Source organism: Schistocerca cancellata, chromosome 8, assembly GCF_023864275.1.
Source record: "Schistocerca cancellata isolate TAMUIC-IGC-003103 chromosome 8, iqSchCanc2.1, whole genome shotgun sequence".
Taxonomy (NCBI): domain Eukaryota; kingdom Metazoa; phylum Arthropoda; class Insecta; order Orthoptera; family Acrididae; genus Schistocerca; species Schistocerca cancellata.
This window is the reverse complement of record NC_064633.1, coordinates 60,720,291-60,746,207: the sequence shown is the minus strand read 5'-3', so window position 1 is coordinate 60,746,207 and position 25,917 is coordinate 60,720,291. Positions and strand designations below refer to the sequence as shown.

The following is a 25,917-nucleotide window of genomic DNA, read 5'->3' as shown; positions in this document are numbered from 1 at the left end:
CTGCACCAGCATATTTATATATATTTGATGATGCTGGTGCTGATTTTGCATTTGACAATGCCACTATGGCTGCAGTACATTAGGACTTTGTTTTTATAAAACAGATCTGATGATGGTCATTATAGTCTGAAACCGGTAATCTGTTAACAAAAAGTTTGTGGCCATAGACGTAAATTAAATGAAACTTATTGATCATTAATTATTTGTTCAAGATGGCAAAAATCGTTAAATCCATATAGAATGCAAAACATATATCAGCTTAGTTTGGTGGCAAGTTAAGGGCAACTGACAGAGCAGCCAGCAGTTTAATTAATTAACTTCAAAAGATGGCTGAAAGCCACATGACGAAAACATCTTAACTTAAACCATTCATAAATTCTGTAAACACAACAAGATTTTATTAATCTCAAACAAAATTTTTATGATAAACATAGGATGTACTCGACATTCAAATCATGTCAAACATGTAAAAGCATTCAGAATTCTACATCAGTTGTACTTTCTTGTGTGGTGTGAGCTTATATTTGATGGATTAGCAATACATGCTTATGAGATACTTGGTAACATAAAGTAAAATTATTAGTGTCAAAACTTGCTCCATATTGTAATTTGAGCATTTTTCATAAAATTAGTAAAATCTCAAACATTCGCTATATAGCCTTGTCAATATGGTAACCAATGTCTAATTGCTTCTTAGGTTGAATATCTTTATTTCAATGCAACCTGACATTCAGTACATATTATGGCTAGTTATACTAATTATAAAATTGAACAATTTATAGTACAATCATGACTCTGGTATTGAATATATATCTCCTAATCAATAATAACCAAGTGTTGTTCCCAGACTTATTAATACAATACCTTGCACACTCACTTGTCTGCTAAGCAATGTATAACAGAATTGTAACTATTTGTTTACAATTTAGGCTTATAATTATGAATAATTGTTGTAGGAGCCAGTAAAACTGTACATCAGCTTTATGCCTACAATTACATACTACCTGCAATCAATACATTTTTTGGTAAAGAATTGGCTGCTTACAGCAACCAATCTCGAATAGAATATTAAAACAATCGTTGGTTATGTATCCACTTATGAATACTAACCAGATGTTAATATTTTTTAAAAGGCGGCATGTTCACCGTTGACTGTAGAAATTATTTCACGATTGCAATTTCGGCCTTTGGGCCATTTTCAAGTGGTATTGCTAAAGATTTTGTTTTAGCATATTCAAGACTTCAGAATCCTCTGAGACACACATACCGTATGTCATCGTCAAAAATATGCATCTTCGCTGTAGAAGTACAGCAACATGAAACGAGTGCAAAGCTCTGTGGCTTTAAATTATGTAAATTGCGTGAACTGTTACCAGTGTTAACATTTTTCACATAAATCGCTACAAATTAATGTTCTGACACACAGTTTACGTGTGAACTAAGGCCATTGGAGCAAAAATATATTCACAACTCAGGCAGATTGAGTTCAACACCACTTGAAAATGGCTCAAAAGCCGAAATTGCAATCGTGAAATAAATAATTTCTACAGTCAACGGCGGATGGGATGTTCTTCAAAAAATTCTCTATGATTGTGAATCTCGATCATGAGAAGTTAATCAAGATGTGTATTGTCATTACATTATCAATGCACGTCAAATACAATGTTTCAGTTTAAAAATCGACCATACACTGTTACTCAAAACGTAACTAAAATGTAATCGAATGCTAGAAACAGCAAGATGTGTATTGTTATTACATTACCAATGCACATCAAAGACAATGTTTCAGCTTAAAAATTGACTATACCCTGTTACTCAAAAGGTAACTAAAATATAATCGAATGCTAGAAACAGCATCAACCATTTGCAATCGTATGAGAAATAAACTAAATTTAACAGCATTTAGAATCTCATACCTGAGTATCAATCGTCATTTTGCCACCAACCGATAGCTAAAAGATTTAATAAATTCGAACCTTATAATTTAGCCTCATTCGAGTACTAATTAATCTCTAACACAGTTTTAAAACTAAATATTGGCTGCAAAGTGTGAAACATACAGGAACCAATATATAGTACATGTGGCAGAATAAAATTCTGTAGTGAGTCACTAACAGTGCTAATTATCATTGAAAGGCAATTTAACATTGAAATCATCAAGATTCAACAAAATTTCAGTCTTGTCATTGGATATCCATTCTCACTTGAATGTTAATGAGTATTTGATGCAGTTTTAAACCCAACATTAAGTATGAATTGGCTTACTATTATGAATCAATGTCTGATATAGGAGTTTAAATTTACGTAGCTCAAAGGTTAGGAAATGGCTAAACTATGCCACATCTAATAGCACCAGTCCTTAGACTGATAACTTCAGACAGCCTTTAGACTGGGACCCCAGTGATTGTGAAGACAAAAACAGCTACAACGGTAATAGTCCATGCTGACTGTTGAAGTTGAGATGCAGAATTTCCAACATCATCTCGTGTTAGATGTATTGTTGACTGTGTGTTATTGTGAAAATTTAGTGGAGGGGATTCTCGACCACTAGTGGTGGGCTGAGAGGGACGATACTCTACAGAATCTTCGCAGATGACGGAGAGATCAGGCAGAGCGTCCTCCAGCCGTTTTTTCTCAGACAGGCAGTGTAGATTACGATTGCCACTCAATGACAGGGTCTTCAGCGCTGTCATTCTCTTCACTACAGCAACATCAACGCTCGTCAGGCTGCAATTCTCTATATACATGGTCTCTATTGATGAACTGACCAATAGAGGCAAGTGATGCAGACTGGGATTGTCAGAGAGGTTTACAGTTCTCAAATGCTTGTTGCACTTGAAGCTCAGTGCATCTAGAAAATCCAATCTGAAACAAGAAACATACATATATTTAAATGATAGTCGTAGATATTATAGTGCTAATGGCCAAAAGATTTTGAATGAAAGTAAAATAGTATCTGCTGGGTATAATTCAATTATGAGTCAGTTACATGAAACAAAATTCACTAGGTAGCTTCATTAAATACATCGCTTCAATGGCCTGTTTGAGCAGTTACCTTACTCTCCCCTCTTCTCTGCATACATATTACTACCAGTGTCTCACAGACTTGACCCACAAATTCCAGTTTCATATTTTCCCAGAAATTTAGTTTCAGCCATTTCTTCTGTGTGTCAAATTAATGTATCATACACATCATATGTCTTGTACAACTATCGTCTGCATAGCCTTTTCAGTTGACTCGTTTCTTCCTCTGTAGTTTCGGGATTGGGTTCCGTCTGTTTAATAAGACCTTATAATTTTTCTACTCTTACTTCCCTTGGTCAGACATGTTTTGTGACAGCGCACTTAAGCTGAAACATGTTCCGACAAGAACCATGAAATCAAAAATATTTTATTGTTTATGTAATTGGTGGAACCTAATCCCGTGAGTTGATCTACAACGTGGCTGATGTTAGACCATAACAACCAAAGAATTATTATTTCCTTTGTTGTATCTAAGGTCTCTTCAGTTTTTACTTTGGTTGTCAATTGATGCTTCTATCTCCTTCTTAAATAAGGGAACAATATTTAACTTTCATTGGGTATCTAAGTCATTAGTGGTGAAAAATAAGATCGGTTGTAGAATGGTGAGGAAGGATACGGGGCAAGACCAAACCAATATGGACGAATTGGAGTTTGGTTCTGTTCTTTCGTGTCTCACTACACGTTTAGGTTTTTGTTTTTCATTTTCTTGAGGAATATTAATTACTCTTCAGAAGTATGTCATACCCGGAAGTGTACAAACGCCAGCATAGTAGAAAAAGACTAATAAGTAGGATCAGATATTCGTTAGCTAATTTATCACAGCTAACAATGCTAGTACTACCGTGTTGAATGTTTAATGTTAAAAATTTGTTACTCGTCCACAATTATTAGGGGTATGAGAGATTTGGCTACACGCAGTCGCTTTTAATTTGACAGGTCTATGAACAGTACCAGATAGGGTACAGATATCTTCTACGATAAATGATGAAACATGTGGTATAACTTCCTCCATGGCATAGCTTTACATAACATCCTCCATGCCAAGCTAAAATTACATTTTTGTAGGTTTTGCACTGAAAAGGTGTTTGTAGTCGGAATACGATTGTAGTATAACCTAACCTTGTTTTATGTCCATACACATCGGTTAACGTTTCTTCAGTATTGAAACCCATCACTGAAATTCGTGAGACATCAAGGAATCGTTTGTTTCGTTATGGAGGGAAGCATTAGTGTAAGAACTGTAGAGGGAGACAAAGGCATGAATACAGTAATCAGGTACAGACGGTTGTAGTCTGCTGTAATTAGTCGGAGATGAAGAGAGTTGCATAGTATAAACTAGAGAGGAGGTCTGCATCAAATCTGAGTTTTCATTTTGGCATTTTTGTTGTGACCAGCTTTACTTTGTTTTCACCTCTTCTGTCCTTAAAAGAGTTTAATCACCATATTATAAACTCGAGTTGCATGCAAACAGGAATATCAGAGTACGTTAGGCTATGATTTTTATTTACATTCTTTGAATGTTCCATAAAACTGGCGACCCCTGTAATTTACCAATATTTGAAGATAATTTAATTAAAAAGATATTTTGTAATTAGGAAATCAGTATGAAATGTCCAAAGAAGTGAGAAATGTATATCGTAATTAAATTACTGAAATTTGTGGAACATTATAAGGTTTTCATAAGAATTACCTTAGAAACAATAAATTGCATGAGAACGTATATTTCACAGAAGGCAAATGACATGTTCTTTCATTTGTTTTCAGGACGAATGATATACACTTGAAATTTTTGTAGACATTGTTCGAAGTATCACCACAGGAGAGTACGACATTGATTTGCGATTTAGATCCACCAGCCCCAAACCAGAAACGATTTATTTTGATTTATGTGTGTGCTTAGTTGCTTAATTCGTAACTTTCTTGCGTGTTTGCAGGATTATTAGGCACAGTCTAGTGTATAGTTCCGCCGTCTGCAGCTCCACAGGCATTTGTTTTGGGCTGAACAGTCAGTGTTGGTTGGACAGCTCAGTAAAGCGGTTGCTCTGAGTAAAGAGGTTGCTCCTGCTCCAGCAGGAGAGTACACCATTCATTTCTGACTTATTTATATGAGCTTCTAACTAAAACCGACTTATTTCGACATACATGTGCTTAGCAGTTAAATTCGTGTAGTTCTTGAGGAATGCAGGATGATTTGGTGATCCTTCGCTCACAGTTCCAAGCAGTGCTGTCTTCGATCATGCTGTCTGAGGCTGTTGCAAAAGGGCATCGGTGTGGGGGACCATGTGTAGGGATCCAAGGGACGTATGGCACATCCGTGTCTCCTCCGATTGGTCCACTAATGTGGCCGCCACGGTTATTGACCGCACTGAGGCTGACATCTCACACGTTGGTCGAGTAGTAGGTCGTTCCTAGATACGCCAGGCAGCGAAAGACCTTTATGGAGGCCGATGGAAAGGCCTCACTGGTTCGTCTGACAAACAAATTTCAGGCGCTGTCAGTGGTGGGTAAAGATCGTGAGGCAGATCAGGTCGCTTGTCCTTTTTCAGACGAAGCATCTCGGCCTGCGAGATCTAGGAATTCACAGAAGGTGAGTACACTGGTAGTTGGAAGCTCCAGTGTTGGAGGTAATGGGGCCCCTTGAGGGGGAGGTTGTGTATAAAATCAGTCAAAAATGTTTAGTTTTCTTCCACCGTATAGTTCGTGCCATGCTAGAAATATTATGTCCAATTTTCAGAGTTTAATTTGTGATACAAATGATGTAAAAGCCGTCTTGTTCCAACAAATACACAGTGCAATGCTCCCTTTTGTACAAGATTTTGTCCTTGTTTGTCATATTTTATGATTTCTTGCCATCATAGAAGATATCTGTAGAGAATAGAAGTGCCTGAGCACATTTACGATGCAGTTAATTAAGTTTTATTAAAGAAATGCACACATGGTGGAACACGAAACTCGAAAGAAGGCTTCGATAACCTCATGTAGAGGGGACGTCCAAAGACAACATTTTGCCCATTTACTGTTTTTAAAATTTCTTCATATGATGCTTGTCTGGCGTTCAGTGATGGTGACATTGGAAGAATCAGAACCCTTATGAGACTGGAATTTGATACATGTTCCTTCACTGAAAAGTAATTGAAGGAGACTGTTGGTCTGCGTATTTCTAGTTCTGAAATGTGAGTGAAGGATACTGCGAAATGGGCACCCCAGAAGGTTCGTATTAGAAGATTAAAGCTAAAGATCTACATGAACACCAGATGTAATGTTATGGCTACCAAAAGATCCTTTTTTCGGTTATAAATGATACTAAAATCTTTTTATGGATTTCCAGTACATTTCATTTTTCATTGAATAAGGAACATTTTCTGGTGAACCATAGAAGAAAAAAAGGTGAAATTTGCTACTGACTTTTTACATACTACAACACAACTTCCTGTGGTACAGAATTTTTGGAAGTGCATTTATTACTGCTAAATTTATGACAATATTTGTGTGAAATAAAAACTGGTATGTACAATACAAATAAATTTTAAAAAAAAGAGTTGTTGCGGCACTTCCAAGACAAATGTTAAAAAACTAATACACAGACTTGTTTGCCTAATTTCTAAGAATATCAAGCCACATTATGAAGTGGTAAGAAAAGTAACATTTAGGAAAAGCTTCCTTGTGTGGTACTATGTGTGTAAAAGTATATAGCAATGTCCTGATCAAATGAGCTGATCGGGTATCGAGCCTGGGTCCACTGCATGACAATCAGACGCACTGACCACTTAGGTAAGGGGGTGGAGGAGAGAGGACTGGAGCTCAAGTAGGTTATAGGCACTGAAAGCTGGCTAACGCCACAGGTAAGGTCAGCCCAAAATTTTTACAAGGGGCCTGACGATGTTCAGAAAGGTTAGATAAACTTCAGTTGGTATTGGTGTGTTAGTTGCTGTTACAAGCAATTTACGTTGTGGCGAAATTGAAGTAGATGGTTTCTGTAGGTTAGTATGGGTTGAGGCTTAACAAGCACACTAAATTAATAATTGGCCCTTTTACCAACGACCTGCCGGTGATGGTACAGTTGCTGGAATGTTCAAAGAAAACTCGCGTATTATCTCAAAAAAGTACCCCATTTATATTGTTATAGTTGGTGGCGACTTCAACCTATCTTCAATGTATTGGAGAAAATGTGTGCTCAACGTCTCTGGTGGGTGTAAAACAGACTGAAACTAAACTAAATGCGAAAATTGTTTTCAACATTTTGTTTACGAAACCCACTTGGAGCGTAAACGCTTGTGAAAAAACATTTGACTTCATAGTAATATATACTCCTGGGCAGATAGATAGCTGCATGACGGATACAGGGATTAGTGACTGCAAGTGGTTGTGGCGAGACTGAATACTGTAATATCCATCCCCACCAGAAGTAAACGCAGAATTTATCTTTTAAAAATATCGGACGTAAGATCGCTTAAAGCTTCCTAAGAGACAGTCTCCATTCCTTTCGAACTAACTATGTAAGCGTAGACGAGGAGTGGCTTGAATTCAAGCAAATAGTATCAGAAGCAATTGAGAGAATTATACTTAATAAATGAATATCAGGCGGGACTAAAGAAATGAATAAGAAAAGGAACTGATCATCTGTGGTACACAAAGCACGACAGAACTCTGTTACGGAAGCAAGGAGAAAAGCATACCAAATTAAAAAGAACGCAAAATCCCCAAGATTGGCGAAGTCTTACAAGAGCTCGGTATTTAGGGCGGACTTCGATGCGAATCGATTTTAATAGCTTCCACAACGAAACTCTATCTCGAAATTCGAGATTCTGGTTTTATTTGAAATACATCAGTGGCAACACACAGTCAATACCTTCACTGCATGATAGCGATGGTAACGTTCATGATGACAGTGCCACGAAAGAGGAGTTACGAATAAGATTTTCCGAAACTCCTTCACCAAAGAAAACGAAGTAAGTATTCCAGAATTCGAAAAAAAAGTGAAACCAGTATGAGTAACTCAGAAACGGATATCTTCTGTGTAGTGAAGCTACTCAAACCACTTAATAAAGGCAAGTCTTCCAGTCTAGATTGCAGAACAAACAACGTTGATATAATAGCTTCATACTTAGCAATTATATACAATCACTCTAACGATGGAATATCTGTACCTAAAGTTACGCAGGTCACACATACACTCAACAAAGGAATTGCAGTATGTGAGTTCCGCCAGATATGCGGAAAACCGGTTTTTCTCAGTACCCAAACATGTTTCAGCACCACTGTGCCACCATCAGTGGGTTTCCGTTTTATTCATTCCGTAATGTGAACATTTTTATTACATTATGACAAAATTATGTGTATATTTAGTTCAAATAATAGTTCGATTCTTTTTGTTAATGCCTTTACACTTGGTGTGCATGATTTTTCAGGTCACATGTATATTATTTACTATAGGTAGCTTGTCATCTGCAACCAAACGATGTTGATGATAAATTTTGCTGGGAGTTAACGTACCATCTAGAATGTAATGTACTTCGTCGCGATATTTAGCGCCTACATTCGATTTTACTTACGTTTTCGTGTGGCAAGCCCTTTTTCTCCGCATCATGGTGGGGTGTCGTGATGCACACGTAAATATAGCAAGTATTTTCCACAAATAAGATTGTATGGAACCGTTTTTCGTGTGTGTGTGTGTGTGTGTGTGTGTGTGTGTGTGTGTGTGTGTGTGTGTGTGTATGGGTAGACTTTATCTGTTTGTGTTGTCTTTTTTGTTCCTTTAATGTGTTAAATAGTGTGGTCTTGCAGAGTTGTTGTTGTTGTGGTCTTCAGTCCTGAGACTGGTTTGATGCAGCTCTCCATGCTACTCTATCCTGTGCAAGCTTCTTCATCTCCCAGTACCTACTGAAACCTACATCCTTCTGAATCTGCTTAGTGTATTCATCTCTTGGTCTCCCTCTACGATTTTTACCCTCCACGCTGCCCTCCAATACTAAATTGGTGATCCCTTGATGCTTCATAACATGTCCTACCAACCGATCCCTTCTTCTGCTCAAGTTGTGCCACAAACTTCTCTTCTCCCCAATGCTATTCAATACTTCCTCATTCGTTATGTGATCTACCCATCTGATGTTCAGCATTCTTCTGTAGCACCACGTTCCGAAAGCTTCTTATCTCTTCTTGTCCAAACTATTTATCGTCCATGTTTCCATATATGGCTACACCTCATACAAATACTTTCAGAAATGACTTCCTGACACTTAAATCTATGCTCGATGTCAACAAATTTCTCTTCTTCAGAAACGCTTTCCTTGCCATTGCCAGTCTACATTTTATATCCTCTCTACTTCGACCATCATTCGTTATTTTGCTCCCCAAATAGCAAAACTCCTTTACTACTTTAAGTGTCTCATTTCGTAATCTAATTCCCTCAGCATCACACGACTTAATTCGACTACAGTCCATTATCCTCGCTTTGCTTTTGTTGATGTTCATCTTACATCCTCCTTTCAAGACACTGTCCATTCCGTTCAACCGCTCTTCCAAGTCCTTTGCTGTCTCTGACAGAATTACAATGTCATCGGCGAACCTCAAAGTTTTTATTTCTTCTCCATGGATTTTAATACCTACTCCGAATTTTTTTTTGTTTCCTTTACTGCTTGCTCAATATACAGATTGAATAACATCGTGGAGAGGCTACAACCCTGTCTTACTCCCTTCCCAACAACTGCTTCGCTTTCATGTCCCTCGACTCTTATAACTGCCATCTCGTTTCTGTACAAATTGTAAATAGCCTTTCGCTCCCTGTATTTTACCCCTGCCACCTTTAGAATTTGAAAGAGAGTATTCCAGTCAACATTGTCAAAACCTTTCTCTAAGTCTACAAATGCTAGAAACTTAGGTTTGCCTTTCCTTAATCTTTCTTCTAAGATAAGTCGTAAGGTCAGTATTGCCTCACGTGTTCCAGTATTTCTACGGAATCCAAACTGATCTTCCCCGAGGTCGGCTTCTACTAGTTTTTCCATTCGTCTGTAAAGAATTCGTGTTAGTATTATGCAGCTGTGGCTTATTAAACTGATTGTTCGGTAATTTTCACATCTGTCAACACCTTCTTTCTTTGGGATTGGAATTATTATATTCTTCCTGAATATACATCTTGCACACCAGATGGTAGAGTTTTGTCAGGACTGGCTCTCCCAAGGCCGTCAGTAGTTCCAATGGAATGTTGTCTACTCTGGGGACCTTGTTTCGACTCAGGTCTTTCAGTGCTCTGTCAAACTCTTCACGCAGTATCGCATCTCCCATTTCATCTTCATCCACATCCTCTTCCATTCCCATAATATTGTCCTCAAGTACATCGCCCTTGTATAGACCCTCTATATACTCCTTCCACCTTTCTGCTTTCCCTTCTTTGCTTAGAACTGCGTTTCCCTCTGAGCTCTTGATGTTCATACAAGTGGCTCCCTTATCTCCAAAGGTGTCTTTAATTTTCCTGTAGACAGTAGCTATCTTACCTCTAGTGAGATAAGCCTCTACATCCTTACATTTGTCCTCTAGCGATCCCTACTTAGCCATTTTGCACTTCCTGTTGATCTCATTTTGAGATGTTTGTATTCCTTTTTGCCTGCTTCATATACTGTATTTCTATATTTTCTCCTTTCATCAGTTAAATTCAGTATTTCTTCTGTTACCCAAGGATTTTTACTAGCCCTCGTCTTTTTACCCACTTGATCCTCTGCTGCCTTCACTACTTCATCCCTCAAAGCTACCCATCCTTCTTCTACTGTATTTCTTTCCCCCATTCCTGTCAATTGTTCCCTTATGCTCTCCCTGAAACTCTGTACAACCACTGGTTCTTTCAGTTTATCCAGGTCCCATCTCCTTAAGTTCCCACCTTTTTGCAGTTTCTTCAGTTTTAATCTAAAGGTCATAACCAATAGATTGTGGTCAGAGTCCACATCTGCCCCTAGAAATGTATTACAATTTAAAACCTGCTTCTAAATCTCTGTCTTACCACTATACAATCTATCTGATATCTTTTAGTATCTCCAGGTTCTTCCATGTATACAACCTTCTTTCATGATTCTTAAACCAAGTGTTAGCTATGATTAAGTTGTGCTCTGTGCAAAATTCTTCCAGGCGGCTTCCTCTTTCGTTTCTTAGCCCCAATCCATATTCACCTACTACGTTTCCCTCTCTTCCTTTTCCTACTACCGAATTCCAGTCACCCATGACTATTAAATTTTCGTCACCCTTCACTATCTGAATAATTTCTTTTATTTGATCATACATTTCTTCAATTTCACCGTCATCTGCAGAGCTAGTTGGCATATAAACTTGTACTACTGTAGTAGGTGTGGGCTTCGTATCTATCTTGGCCACAATAATGCGTTCACTATGCTGTTTGTAGTAGCTTACCCGCATTCCTATTTTCCTATTCATTATTAAACCTACTCCTGCATTACCCATATTTGACTTTGTATTTATAACCCTGTATTCGCCTGACCAAAAGTCTTGTTCCTCCTGCCACCGAACTTCACTAATTCCCACTATATCTAATTGTAACCTATCCATTTCCCTTTTTAAATTTTCTAACGTACCTGCCCGATTAAGAGATCTGACATTCCACGCTCCGATCCGTAGAACGCCAGTTTTCTTTCTCCTGATAACGACATCCTCTTGAGTAGTACCCGCCCGGAGATCCGAATGGGGGACTATTTTATCTCCGAAATATTTTACCCAAGTGGACGCCATCTTCATTTAATCATACAGTAAAGCTACATGCCCTCGGGAAAAATTACGGTCGTAGTTTCCCCTTGCTTTCAGCCGTTCGCAGTACCAGCACAGCAAGGCCGTTTTGGTTATTGTTACAAGGCCAGATCAGTCAATCATCTAGACTGTTGCCCTTGCAACTACTGAAAAGGCTGCTGCCCCTCTTCAGGAACCACACGTTTGTCTGGCCTCTCAACAGATACCCCTCCGTTGTGGTTGCACCTGCGGTACGGCTATCTGTATCGCTGAGGCACGCAAGCCTCCCCACCAACGGCAAGGTTCATGGTTCATGGGGGGAGGCCTTGCAGAGTGTAGTAAGTGAATACACTAGACTGTTGAAGGCCGCACTATTTAACACTTTAAAGGAACTTTACAAGAAAGACAACACAAACAGATAGTCTGCACACACACACACACACACACACACACACACACACACACACCACACGAAAAATGGATACACTACAATCTGGAAAGACTCACCATTTACATACAAAAGAAACACCATGTAAAAGACAACACAAACAGCTAAGAAGCGTACAAAAAACACACATACACACACACACACACACACACACACACATACACACAGAGAGAGAGAGATAAAACGTAAACAAAATTCGAATTTGGCGCCGAACTCTCTGGTGTTTTGGAGAAATGAGAAGTGTTTTACGACCTTATTTGTGGAAAATACTTGCTATATTTACTTGTGCCTCACGATATGAAATGGGTTTGCAACACAAAAATGTAAGTAAAAACGAATATATGCGCGAAATATGGCGATAAACCAAATTACATTGTAGATGGTAGGTTAACTTCCAGCAAAATTTCTCATCAACATCGTTTGGTTGCAGATGTCAAGATACCTATAGTAAATAATATACAAGTGATCTGAAAAAAAAAACATGCACACCAAGTGTAAAGGTATTAACAAAAAGAAACGAACTGTTGTTTGAACTTAACATCCACTTACATTTGTAATAATTTAATAAAAATGTTCACATTACAGAATAAATAAAACGGAAACCCACTGATGATGGCACAGTGGTGCTGAAACATGTTTGGGTACAGAGAAAAGAGGTGTTTTGCATATCTGGTGGACTTCACATTCTACAATTTTAACTGCAAACAGGGTCAACACAAGGAGCTGCACATCCAAATCATGAATATCAAGATAGGAAGTTGGATTGCAGACCCATATCATTCACGGCTACTGGCATTTCGATTTTGGAACATATACTGTGTTCGATTTCTATGAATTACCTAAAAAAGATGTATTGACTGAAAGTCAACACGTCTTCAGAAAGTATCGTTCTCGTGCGACACTACGAGCTCTTTATCATGATGGAATAGGGAGTACCACCGACAGGAGATCTCAAATTGATTCCATATTTCTAGATTTCCAAAATCTTTTTGATATCGTTGCTCACTGGCGTCTTCTGATAAACGTTCATGCCTTTGGTGACTTAATCGTGCTACTTGATTCGTGAATTACTGTCAGAAAGGTGAGAGTTCGTAGTAATTGATGGAAATATTTTTATTTATTTATTTATTTATTTTACTAAATCGTGCTGCTGGGTTCGTGAATTACTATCAGAAAGGTGAGAGTTCGTAGTAATTGACGGAAAGTCATCGAGTAAAACAGAAGCGATATATAGCGTTCTCTAAGAAGTGTTACAGGCTCTCTGATGTTCCTGTTCTGCATAAGTGATTTAGGAGACAATCACAGCTTGTTGGCCGGCCGGAGTGGCCGTGTGGTTCTAGGCGCTACAATCTGGAGCCGAGCGACCGCTACGGTCGCAGGTTCGAATCCTGCCTCGGGCATGGATATGTGTTGTTTTCCTTAGGTTAGTTAGGTTTAAATAGTTCTAAGTTCTAAGCGGCTGATGACCTCAGAAGTTAAGTCGTATAGTGCTCAGAGCCATTTGAACCATTTGAACCACAGCATGTTGCACGATAAATCACGTTCACCTAAATCGCTACGGATAAGTCCTACGAAGAACTTGACTTCGAACTGTTGCATTTTGTAGGGAAGGCGAACTGAAGACGATGTGTTATTGGCAGAACAGTTAGATGATCCCTCAAATCCACTACACTACGCGTGCCCTTCCTCTGTTAGAGTACTGGAGCGTGGTATGAAATCTTTACCATGTAGGATTAGCGGAAGACATGAAAAAGTTCAAAGTTAGGCAGCTCGTTTCGCATTATTGCAAAACAGGGGAGAGACTGTCACGGATATGATACGCGTGTTGGGGTGCAAACGAAAGAGCAAACGCGTTATTCGATTACGAAAATGTTTTGTTGACACCCACCCACACAGGAAGATACGATCATTGAAACAAAATAAGAGAATTGAGGGCTTGCAGGGAACTTCTTTTTTCCCGGCCGCTGGTGGACAGTGTAACGACCGATACTCTACATCTGCACCTACATACATACCTCGCAAGCCACCGTGCTGTGTGTAGCGGAGGGTACCCTGTTCCACAACTAGTCACTTTCTTTTCTGTGCCACTATCAAATAGAGCGAAAGGAAGACGATTGTCTATGTGCCTCCCTATGAGCCCTAATTTATCGTATCTTATCTTCGCCGTCCGTACGCACACTGTATGCTGGCGGCAGTAGAATCGTTCGTCAGTCAGCTTCAAATGCCGTTTCTATGAGATGCCTCAACAGGGTTCCTCGAAAAGAATGTCACCTTCAGACAGGAATTCCCATTTGAGTCTGTGAAGCATCTCCGTAACACTTGCGTTTTGGTGGGACCTAACGGTAACAAATCGAGCAGCCTCTGAATTGCTTCGATGTCTTCCTCTAATTCTAACTGGTGCGGATCCCAAACACTCGAGCAGAACTCAAGAATAGGACACGCTAGTGTCCTACATGTGGTTTGCTTCACAGATGTACCACACTTTCCTAAAATTCTCACAATAAACTGAAGCTGACCTACTGCGTTTCCTACCGCAGTTCTCACATGCTTGATTCATTTTATACCTCTTTGCAACTTTGCGCCCAGATATTTATAAGATGTGACTGTATCATGGACGACACTAATAACACTGTACCCGGATATTACTGGCTTGTTTACCTACCCATCCGCGTTCACGTAAATTTTTCTTCGTTTACAGCTGGCTGGCATTCATCACAGCAGCTAGATATTTTGTCTAAGACATCTTTTATCCTACTACACTCACTCACTCAACTTGGACACCTTGCCGTACACCACAGAATAATCGAGGTACAACCGCAGACTGTTGGCCACCCTGCCCGCCAGGTCATTTGAGTTTGCAGAAAATAACAGCGGTCCTTACTCGAGGCATCCGTGGCGACAGCCTTGTTTCTGCTGACACCCCAGCGTCTAGAACAATATACTGGGCTCCATTGCTTAAGAATTCTTCGAGCCACTCTCATATGTGGGAATTTATTCCATATGGTCGTTCCTTCGTAACCAGTATGCAGTGGGGCACCGTGTCAAGCGCTTCACGCAAATATAAAAATGTGGGATCTGCCTGTTGCCCTTCATGCATACCTCACAGTATATCGTGTGTGAAAAGGGCAAGCTGAGTTTCACACGAGAGATGCTTTCTCAAACCGTGCTCATTGGAACACATAAGCTTTTCGGACTCTAGAAAATTCAATATATTCAGATTCAGAATATATTCTGCAGCAAAGCGTTGTTAAGGATATTGGTCTGTAATTTTGCGGGTCCGTTCTTTTATTCTTCTTATATACAGGAGTGATCTTTTTTTTCAGTTGCCTCAGACTTTGCTGTGGGGGAGAGATTCGCCCAAAATGTAACCTAAGTAAGGGACCAATGCCGTAGAGTTCTCTTTGTATAACCAAACTGGTATTCCATCCTGACCTGCGATTTATTTGTTTTCCTTTCTTTCAGTTGTTCTCTACGCACGCAATGCTTATTACTGCGTCGTACATAAGGGACTCTGTGCAATGGTGAAACGATGGTATGTTTTCACAGCTCTCCTGCGTGAATGATTTCTTAAATGAAAAAATTAAAACTTCGGCTTTACTTTTATTAAGTTTTGCTGCCACACCTGACTGATCAACAACTGACTGGATGGAAGCCTTAGACCAACTTAGCGATTTTACGTAGGATTAGAATTTTCTTTGATTCTTGGCAAGATGTTTAACTAAGGCATGAGGATGGTACTTGTTATAAGCTTCGCGCACAGATCTTTTTACAGAAGTCCGTATTTGTATTAAATGTTACCTGTCGTCATTTGCACGTTCTCTTCTGAACCGACAGCACAACAGTCTTTGCTTCCTCAGCATTTTCCGAATTTCGTTGTTAAACTATGATGAATCTTTTTCGTCCTTGTTCCACAGTACGATTTACAAAGTGTTTAGACATCCTCTACGCTCTTTCTAGCAGAACCATTTCCCTAGCCTTCTTAACTGAATTATTAACTTTCGTAACAAGAGTCGCTATGATGACATCGTCATCACCAATCCCGTCTATATGCCAGTACCATCGATGAGGTCCAGCCTCTTTGTAGCTGTAAGGTCTGCACGAGGGCTGCAAAACTAGCAGCTGAAAAAGACAGTTTTCAAAAAAGTGTTAAAAATTACTCGACAAGACTGTCTGTCCATACCCCCTGCGGTCAGCCGATAGATGACCCATTCCGTACCTGGTAGGTAGGAGTCGCCTCCAAATAACGTCGCATTTGCGTATTTACGTGCTGTTGACCGTAGGTTTCGTTTGAATGTCTCTGAAACTGTCACAGCCGAATCGGGTGGCCGGTAATTACATCCCAAAATTAACTTGGTTTGACGTAGATCTGTTATACGTGAAGAGATGACTTTTGTATTGCACTCAAATCCTACCTCAATTAAGAGAATATTTTTGTCATCTAGACAAGCTGTATTTCCGATATACATACCATGACTCCCTAACTATCTTAAAGCGTACTACTTTGGGTTTCAGTCAGTTGTAGATCCCAAGAACAATTTGAGCACGAGACCTATTTTGGAGGATAGTTAAGTTTAGGAATACTTCGACAATTTACTGCCAAAATACTGGCAGTCGAGTGTCTCTGAACGCGGTCTGATTTCGCCATCTGCATTTCAACTGGTGGGTGTCCATCAGAGTACCACAAACTACTACCTACTCTTAAAAAACCCTCTTGTGCACTCCACAAGTACCCTGCTACCCGAGTAGCTGTTTACTTCATGTAGTGCACCCCTGACGTATCAAGAGGAGTCCTTCCCCATCCGACCACGCGGATCCGACTGCCACAGAGTCGACGATGTGTTTGGGTGAGACCTCCACTCGGCATCAAACCAAAGGAAACCCATCAGCTCTGGGAACAATGTTGAAAACTGCAAGCTCTGCTCGCACCCCGCGGCCGAGACGAGCAGCCTTAACCACATCCGCCCGAAGCCCGTATGAACTGAGGATGGCCTCAGAACCCAAATGACTGGCGCCTTTGGTGTCGACGTGATCTACCACTTGCAGAATACTGCACTCTCGATAGCCGCAGATAAGACCTCCTCCACATCTCGCATGAGGCCCTCTAGCAGTCCACATTGGCTTTCTTTCCAGGCCTGAACGCAATCTTCCAGAGGGGCTCCGAAACACGAGTATCTTGGAACTCCGATAGCTAGCATATGTCTGCCCGTGTGTTCCTGCCGGGACCCTGTTGAAGGAATGACCATCTATTCGCTCACAGGGCGAATAGTCGAAGCCAGACGGCCAGCCTCCACATTGGCCCTCCGCCTCGAGCGACGCGAACGCGTTACCCTGCCGTGAGGGTGAATCCAGCCCTGTCGGGTGCAGCAGGAGGTGCCTCAGCAGCAGAGCTCGTGGACGAAACAAGCGAGACGTGATGTGTCCCACGCGACGCGCCAGATTTTTCGCCACCGTTACACCCCGAAGCAGCCTCTTGAAGGCAGCTGATCTTAACTAAAATGACATTCAACCCTTGGCGAACTGCGGCCAGCTCCTCCTGCGTCTGACACGGCATGCAAACATCCTACCCATTCTTGCTGAACTGAAGAAGTAAACTATAAAACCAGACAGAAACGTAGATATGCAACCTCCTACCCTCCTGACGTGGCACCAAAGGACACTGATGCCTTAATGAACTGTGTAGCTGGCTGTTCAGCAAACATTAAAAGAGCGCTGCAGATTGCCTAAATTTACACTTGGAGATAAAATCGCGAGATTAAACCGCTTAAACACAAAAACAAGCACGGAATTGAAGAAATATATTGTGGTGTCACCGCCAGACACCACACTTGCTAGGTGGTAGCTTAAATCGGCCGCGGTCCATTAGTACATGTCGGACCCGCGTGTCGCCACTGTCAGTAATTGCAGACCTAGCGCCACCACACGGCAGGTCTAGAGAGACGTACTAGCACTCGCCCCAGTTGTACGACGACTTTGCTAGCGACTACACTGACGAAGCCTTTCTCTCATTTGCCGAGAGACAGTTAGAATAGCCTTCAGCTAAGTCCATGACTACGACCTAGCAAGGCGCCGTTAACCATATCTGGAGAGAGTCTCACTTGTATAACCAAGAGCGATGTACCACAATGATGGAATAAAGTTAAGTATGAACGCAGCTACGTACTTTTCTTTATAGCATTAATTACGTATCCTGTTCCAGAATTCACGCCAGTCGGCGTGAGTTGACGCGTGCCCTTTCGGTATCTCCGCCTTGTGTCTAGACTGTCTTGTCTAGACACAACATATATTACTATGAAACTACAGGAAAAGATAAATATTGAAACTTGCGGCTGTGGGGCTGTGTAACAAGCGATTCATTGTAAGTGGTGTGACGGTCGTTCAGTGAACCTTTTACCAGGTGTATATGTGTGAGTTGCCGAGTGGTAAAGTAGATGTAGACGTACTACACTAACTGTTCAAGATGCTTCCTGAAAAGAAAAGTACTGGTAAATAAGTTATTTGGTATAATTGGAAAGGCTAATAAAATGTGGAAAGTGGTCAACGACGTCTATGTAGCAAGTTCTGGTACTAACATAATTTTTTATTCCGGAAAATTGATATCTTGTTCTGAAAATGATATTCTACAAGTCGAATTTCTCAGAACTTCAATCTTAAATCTATTGATAAATAGAACAATTCTGCATTCGTTGTTTATAAATCTATTTCAATTGATAAAGAGGCTACATTCACTAACATAACAGTTATGTCCTTAACATTGATTGCATTGGCTAGTTGTTAACGTCATCTATGGCGCAGAGACGGTAACTTCTTTCGAGCATACGGTCAACATGGTGAATGAAACTCATTTTAACAATTGACGTAAAATCTCATTACTGTAGTAAGACGAATTACTTGCATTTCCTCCACTGTTAAGGAGATTAAAAAATGTTTCTCTAAACGAGGGATTCAACATAAAAATATTAGCTTAAAGATGTTCCCGTCAATGAAGAAACTTAAGGCATAGGTTACGTTTCCCATAAGTGAATAATAATTGAAGGAGATTCACAGTGGTTCATCAAACGTCACATTAGAGGAGAGTAACGAGCACTCACTGGTTATGAGACAAGTCGAGCTTCGCCAGGGCGGGCAACGGGCAGAAAGCGTTAGCCGCGACTCTGGCCAGCGCACCGCCGCTCACAGAGAGGGTCGTGAGCTCGGCCAAGCTACGCCCCTCGAAGCTGGTGCTGTCCAACGACGTGATGCTGGTCCCAGTAAGACGCAACAATTTCAGATCGCTAGACAGCATCGTCGGTACTTTCGTCACCAACGGCCCAGAACACTCCATCGCCACACGCTCGTAGTCCTGCGATGGGTACCACCCGCAGCTCATATTCATATTCATTGTTGTGCCACCAGATATCCATGGCAACAACACCAAAAATTCGAAAATCCACTGGAACAAAGAAGAAGTATGTATATTTAGGTTAAATATTTTCTGCGTGCATAGCTTTATAGTGCATTCCACTGTAAAAGGTGTCAGGTGTCAGACGACACAGTGACATAAAGGAGATATGCAATAGTCTAAGCTCGTATAAGAAAATCTTTCAAACACTCAGAGGGGTGTTGAATTGATTATGCAGTTTTAGCCTACAAATATAAGAAACAAACTTAATGCAACTATTATATCTTACATACTGAAGCCAAATCCCAATACTGGATGTGAGAAACAATAAATGATAAGGGGCATTTAATGAGCTGGACGGAAGTAATGTAAGCTACACGTTACTGACGTATTCATGAATGTAATTGTTGTAGACATGACACTGCATCATCTTCCAGTTTTTGGTCTATACAAGCCTGCTTTTGCCATCAATGAGACGCAGGTACAATTTGGCAAACCGACACACCAATCCCACTTCGGTTGATCTATGGCGTCTGTGATGTTTACAGACCAAAGGTTCTCCAGCTGATACATTTACAGCCCCAATAAACAGTGAACGTGATGACTAAACGAACATCTTGTAAGTAGTGTGGATATCAACTATCTGGGGCACTTTTGTACTGTCCTCTCTCCCGCGACCTATAACAGTGACATCATCTTCCTTGTGAGTGATGTCACTATCTTTATCAGTTACACTGTAATCCTTATCAGTGTTCCCCCTTATCTTCAGCCAATCACAGCACAGTATTATCCAAGATGGCAGAAATTCTGCAAATGTGTTAGTGGAAAATATTAAAAAAACCTCCCCCTCCCCTAACCCATCCAATCACAGTGCAGTACTCCTTATTTCCAGCCAGTCATGGCGCAGTATAAAAACTGGAAGATGGCAGAGACAGTAACATTGTATTAGTGGAAAAAATTGTGAATCCACTACCCTTCTTCCGTCTCCAGGCAATCACACATTGCAGTACTGCTTATATCCAGCTAATCTTAGTACAGTATTAAAAATCCAAGTTAATGGAAACTGACCACATACAGTACAACTAAATCCGCAACTTTTTTGCAACCAACTACAGCATGATATTTAAATGCTATGTAAAAATGGTGTCAAATTACATTTTTTTCGATGTGTACATCGTCCCTATCTCCAACCAATCACAGTGTAGTATTAAAAATAGTGTCAAATATGAAGTAAACATTATGCAACCTTCACATTCAAGACAAATATATTCATTAATTCTGAAAGACATTTACCTCCTGTGTACTTCTCTCTCCTTTGCTCCAATTATAACCTAGTATTAAAATGAAAGAGCCAACTGAAATGTAGCCCCATATGGGTTGTGCCCAAAGGTATCCGAATGAGCCGAATTATTTATCAGAAAATACTTCAGACACCTCTCTCTCCTCAAGTGGGAGACTAGTATTACTACTGGAATATAACCCCACCTGTTCTGTGCAGACAGATCTCCAAAGTATTTTTTTATCAAAAAATACGTCAAAGCATTTGAATTGCCTAAAATACTACAAATATTGTCACAACTATGTTTACATTAATAACTTCCGAAAAATCGTTTATGAGCTGACTCACCAGTCACATTGTTTTTTTTTTTTTTGTGATATGTTCAGTCCAGCTCATTTTTTGTGATATGCGGTCTAACTGTGTTGGTGAGGCAGTAAATTTATCCACAGGGCAGTGACACTGCATTACTGTAATATACTTTGGAGGTGTGGCGGTGGGACTTGGAGTCCCGTACCACCCTCCCACGGTGACATTACTACATCAGTCAGGCAGAAAAATTTAGGCCAACGTGGGCAGGTAGGATGGGAAAGTGTTGGATGTAGAATGGGGGCTAGTCCCGCAAAGGATGCATTGGTGGTGGGCGTGCCAGGCCTATCGTTATCCATGGTCAGAATACGATTCCTCTTGGATGGTTAGGGGAACCGGATGTCGATGTGGAAGTGAGGTCCCAACGAGGCGTACCCCAGGGACAGTGTCCCACAGGCCAACCACTTTCTCATAGAGCAGCTGCGCATTGTTGTGTATGGTCGTCTTGAGGGGGACGATATCAGCTTCCTCGTGGAGAGTGACAATTCTCGTGAGTGGCGTGGCGTGCAGGCTCCACCTAGCACCTTGTTCTGCAGGCGCTACAACGTTCGCATCCTGGTGCCACTAATCGTGGCCCATGCAGCAGAGCCATACGTGAGGGCAGGCAGGATAACTGTTCGGTAGATGCAGAATTTGGCATGCAGGTTAAGTTCCCTACAGCAGAAGAGTGGGTACGAAACCCTGAGCAGCTTTTGCCCCTTGTTGGCAACATACTCCGCATGACAGTGGAAGAGCAACTTGTGGTCCATCTGGACCCCGAGATAGGTGGTTGTTGGGGACCAGGGTAACTGCACGCCTGCGATCGAAATACTGTGGCGGAGGGCTGGGTGCCGCAGTTTTGGCGGCATTGAGAGCTATTTTGTTTGTCCAGCACCAGGTGTTGATGGCCTCCACCTGTCGCTGGAGGAGGGCGACGACGGCGACAGTAATGTGTCCAGTGGTATATAGTGCTGTGTCGTCAGCATATTGTGCTAGGTGGCACTCGGGGATGACTGGCATATCATTTACATAGATATTAAAAAGGATGGGAGATAACACCGACCCTTGTGGAGTGCCTGCCGACAATTGGCAAATGCCAGAATGCATTCCTCGTTGAGCCACTAGGAAAGTACTACTGTGGTAGAAGTCATCCACGATCTTGACACAAACTTCTGGTATAGGGGTCTGCGTCAGCATCTTGTGTACTAGGGTGTCTTGCCAGATCTTGTCGCAGGCGTTCTGCAAGTCCAGAAAAACGGAATCTGACGACTTGGCGGTGTTGAAGCCATTGCTGACGCGTTCAGTGATCCGTAGGACCTGAAGTTCGGCAGAGAAATGCAAAGTGAATCCAAACTGTTCGGGACGGATAGTCCCAGAGGCCGCCAGAGGTTGGAAAAGCCGGTGAAGGATTAAGGATTCAAGGACTTTCACCATAGTATTTAGGAGGCTGATGGGCCTGTTGTTGATGGGGACCATAGGGTCCTTGAACCTCTTGGGGCATGCAATCAGCTTGGCTTGTTTCCACTGAGGGGAGACTTTCGCCATAGTATTTAGGAGGCTGATGGGCCTGTTGTTGCTGGGGACTGTAGGGTCCTTGAACCTCTTGGAGATCACAATCAGCTTGGCTTATTTCCACTGAGGGGGGGAAAAGGCCAGACGTGAGACAACAGTTTAAAATCTTGATGAACAAGATGAGTGGCTTGCAGGGAAAGTGGCAAAGATATTCATTTAAAATTCCGTCCAATCCAGAGGCCGACCAGTCACATTTACCTTGAACGATATGCTGCCATGGATGTAAGAAGAGGGCAGACTGGGGTGGGCAATTGCAGAAAGCAGCAACAGCTGCCAGGACTTCATGTTCGTCCTGTAGTTAGTCCAAAGAAAGGTCTTGGACAAGGGAGCGGTTTTAGGCCTCAAATGCATCCGCCTGCATTTCCACAATTTGGTGGGTATCATATGACAAGCCCACTACTGTGCGAATATAATGGGCAGTTGCTGGCATAGTACGCCACAGCGTGTGAATGACAGTCCAGTCAGACTTATGGTGGTGGAGGAAAGCGGACATCCTGTCCTCCCATTGTTCGTACCTCCAGTCAGTGAGCCGGTGGCTCAATTCATGCTGCAGGCACCTCATTAGGCGTTTGTCCTGAGGATCGTGAAACTGCTTCCACCTTCAGCTCCCACAACAGGGGAGGCAAATTGTCCAGGGGGGTTAAATCCCGAGGTGGAGGGTTTCACTGCTGTCTGCATTTTGGTGGTAATTCAGGGTATGGACTATATTGGCCGGTGTTGTCAAATCGAGGTTGTGTAGAGTGGTGTTATTAAGTACCCTAGCAAACTTGTCCCAATTGGTGAGGGTCACAGTGGAACGAACATCGAATGAAGGGACAGCATTGCTGTGGTGCAAGAGTACTGGCTCATAGTCAGAGGCCAGTTCATGGAGAACTTCCAGTGAAAACTGAGTGGTGATGTTTTTGAAGATGGCCACATCCAGAACGCCTGGTTGGCAGTTAGAACAGACTGGGATATGGGTAGGTACATGTGGGCCATAGACCAATGGCGCTAAAGTATCATACAGGTCAAGGAGGAGCCGACATTTGGGGTTAGAGACCCGAGAACGCCAAGCTGGGTACTTGGCATTGAGATGCGCCCCAAAGATGAGCCTGTTGAAGAATGCCAATGTGTGGAGGTCTGCTTCAAGCTTGTTTGGGCTCAAATACGCTGCCCAAAGGTAATGGCACCAAGGCATGTGGAGATGGTAGCTGTTGTGGCCTCTATGTGTTCCATTGGCTGGAGAGTCTCTTGGGTATGGACAAGAGCTCTGTTGAGGAACACTACCATGCCTCCACCATGGCAGTCAAGGAAATAAGAACACTAAGACACCATGTTGCAAAGGTGGAAAACATCTGCCGGTTTAAGGTGTGTTTCTGTCACCAGTAAAACATGCACATGATGGTCATGGAGGAAGGGGTTCAACTCTATCTTCATCCGTTTTATGCCACTGCTATTAAAAATGCAGGTGACAAGATCCTGAGGGGGCTGGTGGTGTGGTGGTCGATTCGCGAATACAAAAATATTTGACTAAGCCCTTCCACTAGGGCGGTGACCTCGGAGATCCCATCCTCTGACCGACGGATTTTTTGTGCAGTGTCACGAATAACAACCCATATGTGTGGTTTCATGAGAAAGGAGATGACCTGGAGGATTTCGAGCATGTTCGCCCGGAAGGACGCATCAGTCTCCACCGTTGGGGGAGGGTCCTGGGTGGTCTGCTTGCCCCTGCGGCAGGCAGGTGCCAGTGTAGTAATAGGCAGAGTGGGGGTAGGGGCAGAGGGCTGGGATAGAGCCACAGATGGAATGGGGGAGCTGCAGCTGGCTCCTGTAGTCGGTGAGCAGTAGAAGCTGTCACGGAAGATGTACAATGAGGACGAGACTGAGCTGCAGCAGCAAAGGATGTCATGGGAGTCTGGGAAGAAAGGGGCCCAGGAGCCATAGAACCAGTGAGTGACTGGTGCCAGAGTGGCAGCTGAGAGTGGTGCATCAGGCTGGACCCACAAAACAGGATAGTTGGTTGTGTTCCATTGCAATGGAGGAGGTCGATTTGTTGTTGGTTTCTTTTTGGGAGGACAAGAAGACTTCAGTGCCTTCTGGTAAACATGGCACCCCCTCCAGGATGCCATGTGGTGGGGTTCATGAGACGTGTCCAAACAGCTGCAGGTAGGTTTTTCCAGAGCTGGAAGTGTGCAGTTCTGCACTAAATGTGGGTCAGCACTCTTAACACACTGCAACGGCAGGGAGCAGTAATGCACAGTATGTCGTAAACGTTGGTATTTGCAACAGATGGCTGGCCTGTTGCGGCCCTTGTACCATTCAGTCCGGATTTTCGTGTACAGAAGATACCGGATTTGGTAAATCCGCTCTATGTCCTCCCTCCAGGAATAGGAGACGACGTGGGTAGGGCAGGTGATCAACACCCGGGTCTCAGGACACCTCTTGCTATACTGGTGGACCAAAGGATCTTCGAAATGGAGCCGAAGCAGTTCGTCCTTGACCTCCTCTGCCGTAACCTCTGGTGTCAAGTCGTTGATGTCCTTGATTACGATTTTCGTTCGGCTACTACCCGACGTCTGGTGGGTAAAGTAAGGCATTGTCTTTCATTTGAAAAAGACGATAATGGTAAGATAGTCACCCCTACTGTCAATCAGGTATTTCACATGATCTTTTTCGTAAACAGCTCGCAATTGGCCGAAGATGAGCCGCTGGAGCTCAGTGTTCAGTTTTGTATAATTAATATACCACAATGGGGAGTATCTTCTCTTCTTTGGAGGGCTTGACGGGATCTCTTGAGAAGGAGGGTCAGGAGCATCCACAGGACCATCCGGTGCGGCGTCTCCCGGGAGGGGGGTATCGGAACACGATCCGCTGTCACCACAGCCCGCGTGTGCGGAGGAGCGTCTGGAGCGACGCCCAGAGGACTGTCTGACTGGGTCAGGGTGTGCAGAAGACTCGCCACGGTGGCGGGACAGCGTAGGAAGAGGTGCACTGACAGGTACAGCCGGATGGTGGCCAGACAGAGCCGATGTGCTCGCCGCCTCACTGCGAGAAATATCAATCACTAAGCGGTCACGTGAGTCATCGGAGGACGACAACACGGAAGAACGGACCCTGAAACGGGACGGTGGACAGTCTTCACGCGGATCGGTTTCAGTGCCGGTGGTA

General features: G+C 42.3%; 1 protein-coding gene across 1 annotated transcript in view; it reads right to left on the bottom strand.

The window, feature by feature from the left end:
• Positions 1 to 507: 507 nt before the first annotated feature.
• Positions 508 to 25,917, bottom strand: part of LOC126094931 (leucine-rich repeat-containing protein 52-like) — a 47,278-nt gene continuing 21,868 nt past the window's right edge. Inside the window, exons 2-3 of the mRNA XM_049909578.1 lie at positions 19,285 to 19,625; positions 508 to 2,865 (exon numbers count right to left, since the gene is read on the bottom strand). Coding sequence (XP_049765535.1) covers positions 2,385 to 2,865; positions 19,285 to 19,625 — 822 coding nt within the window. The 3' untranslated portion in view covers positions 508 to 2,384. The remainder of the gene's footprint in view (positions 2,866 to 19,284; positions 19,626 to 25,917) is intronic.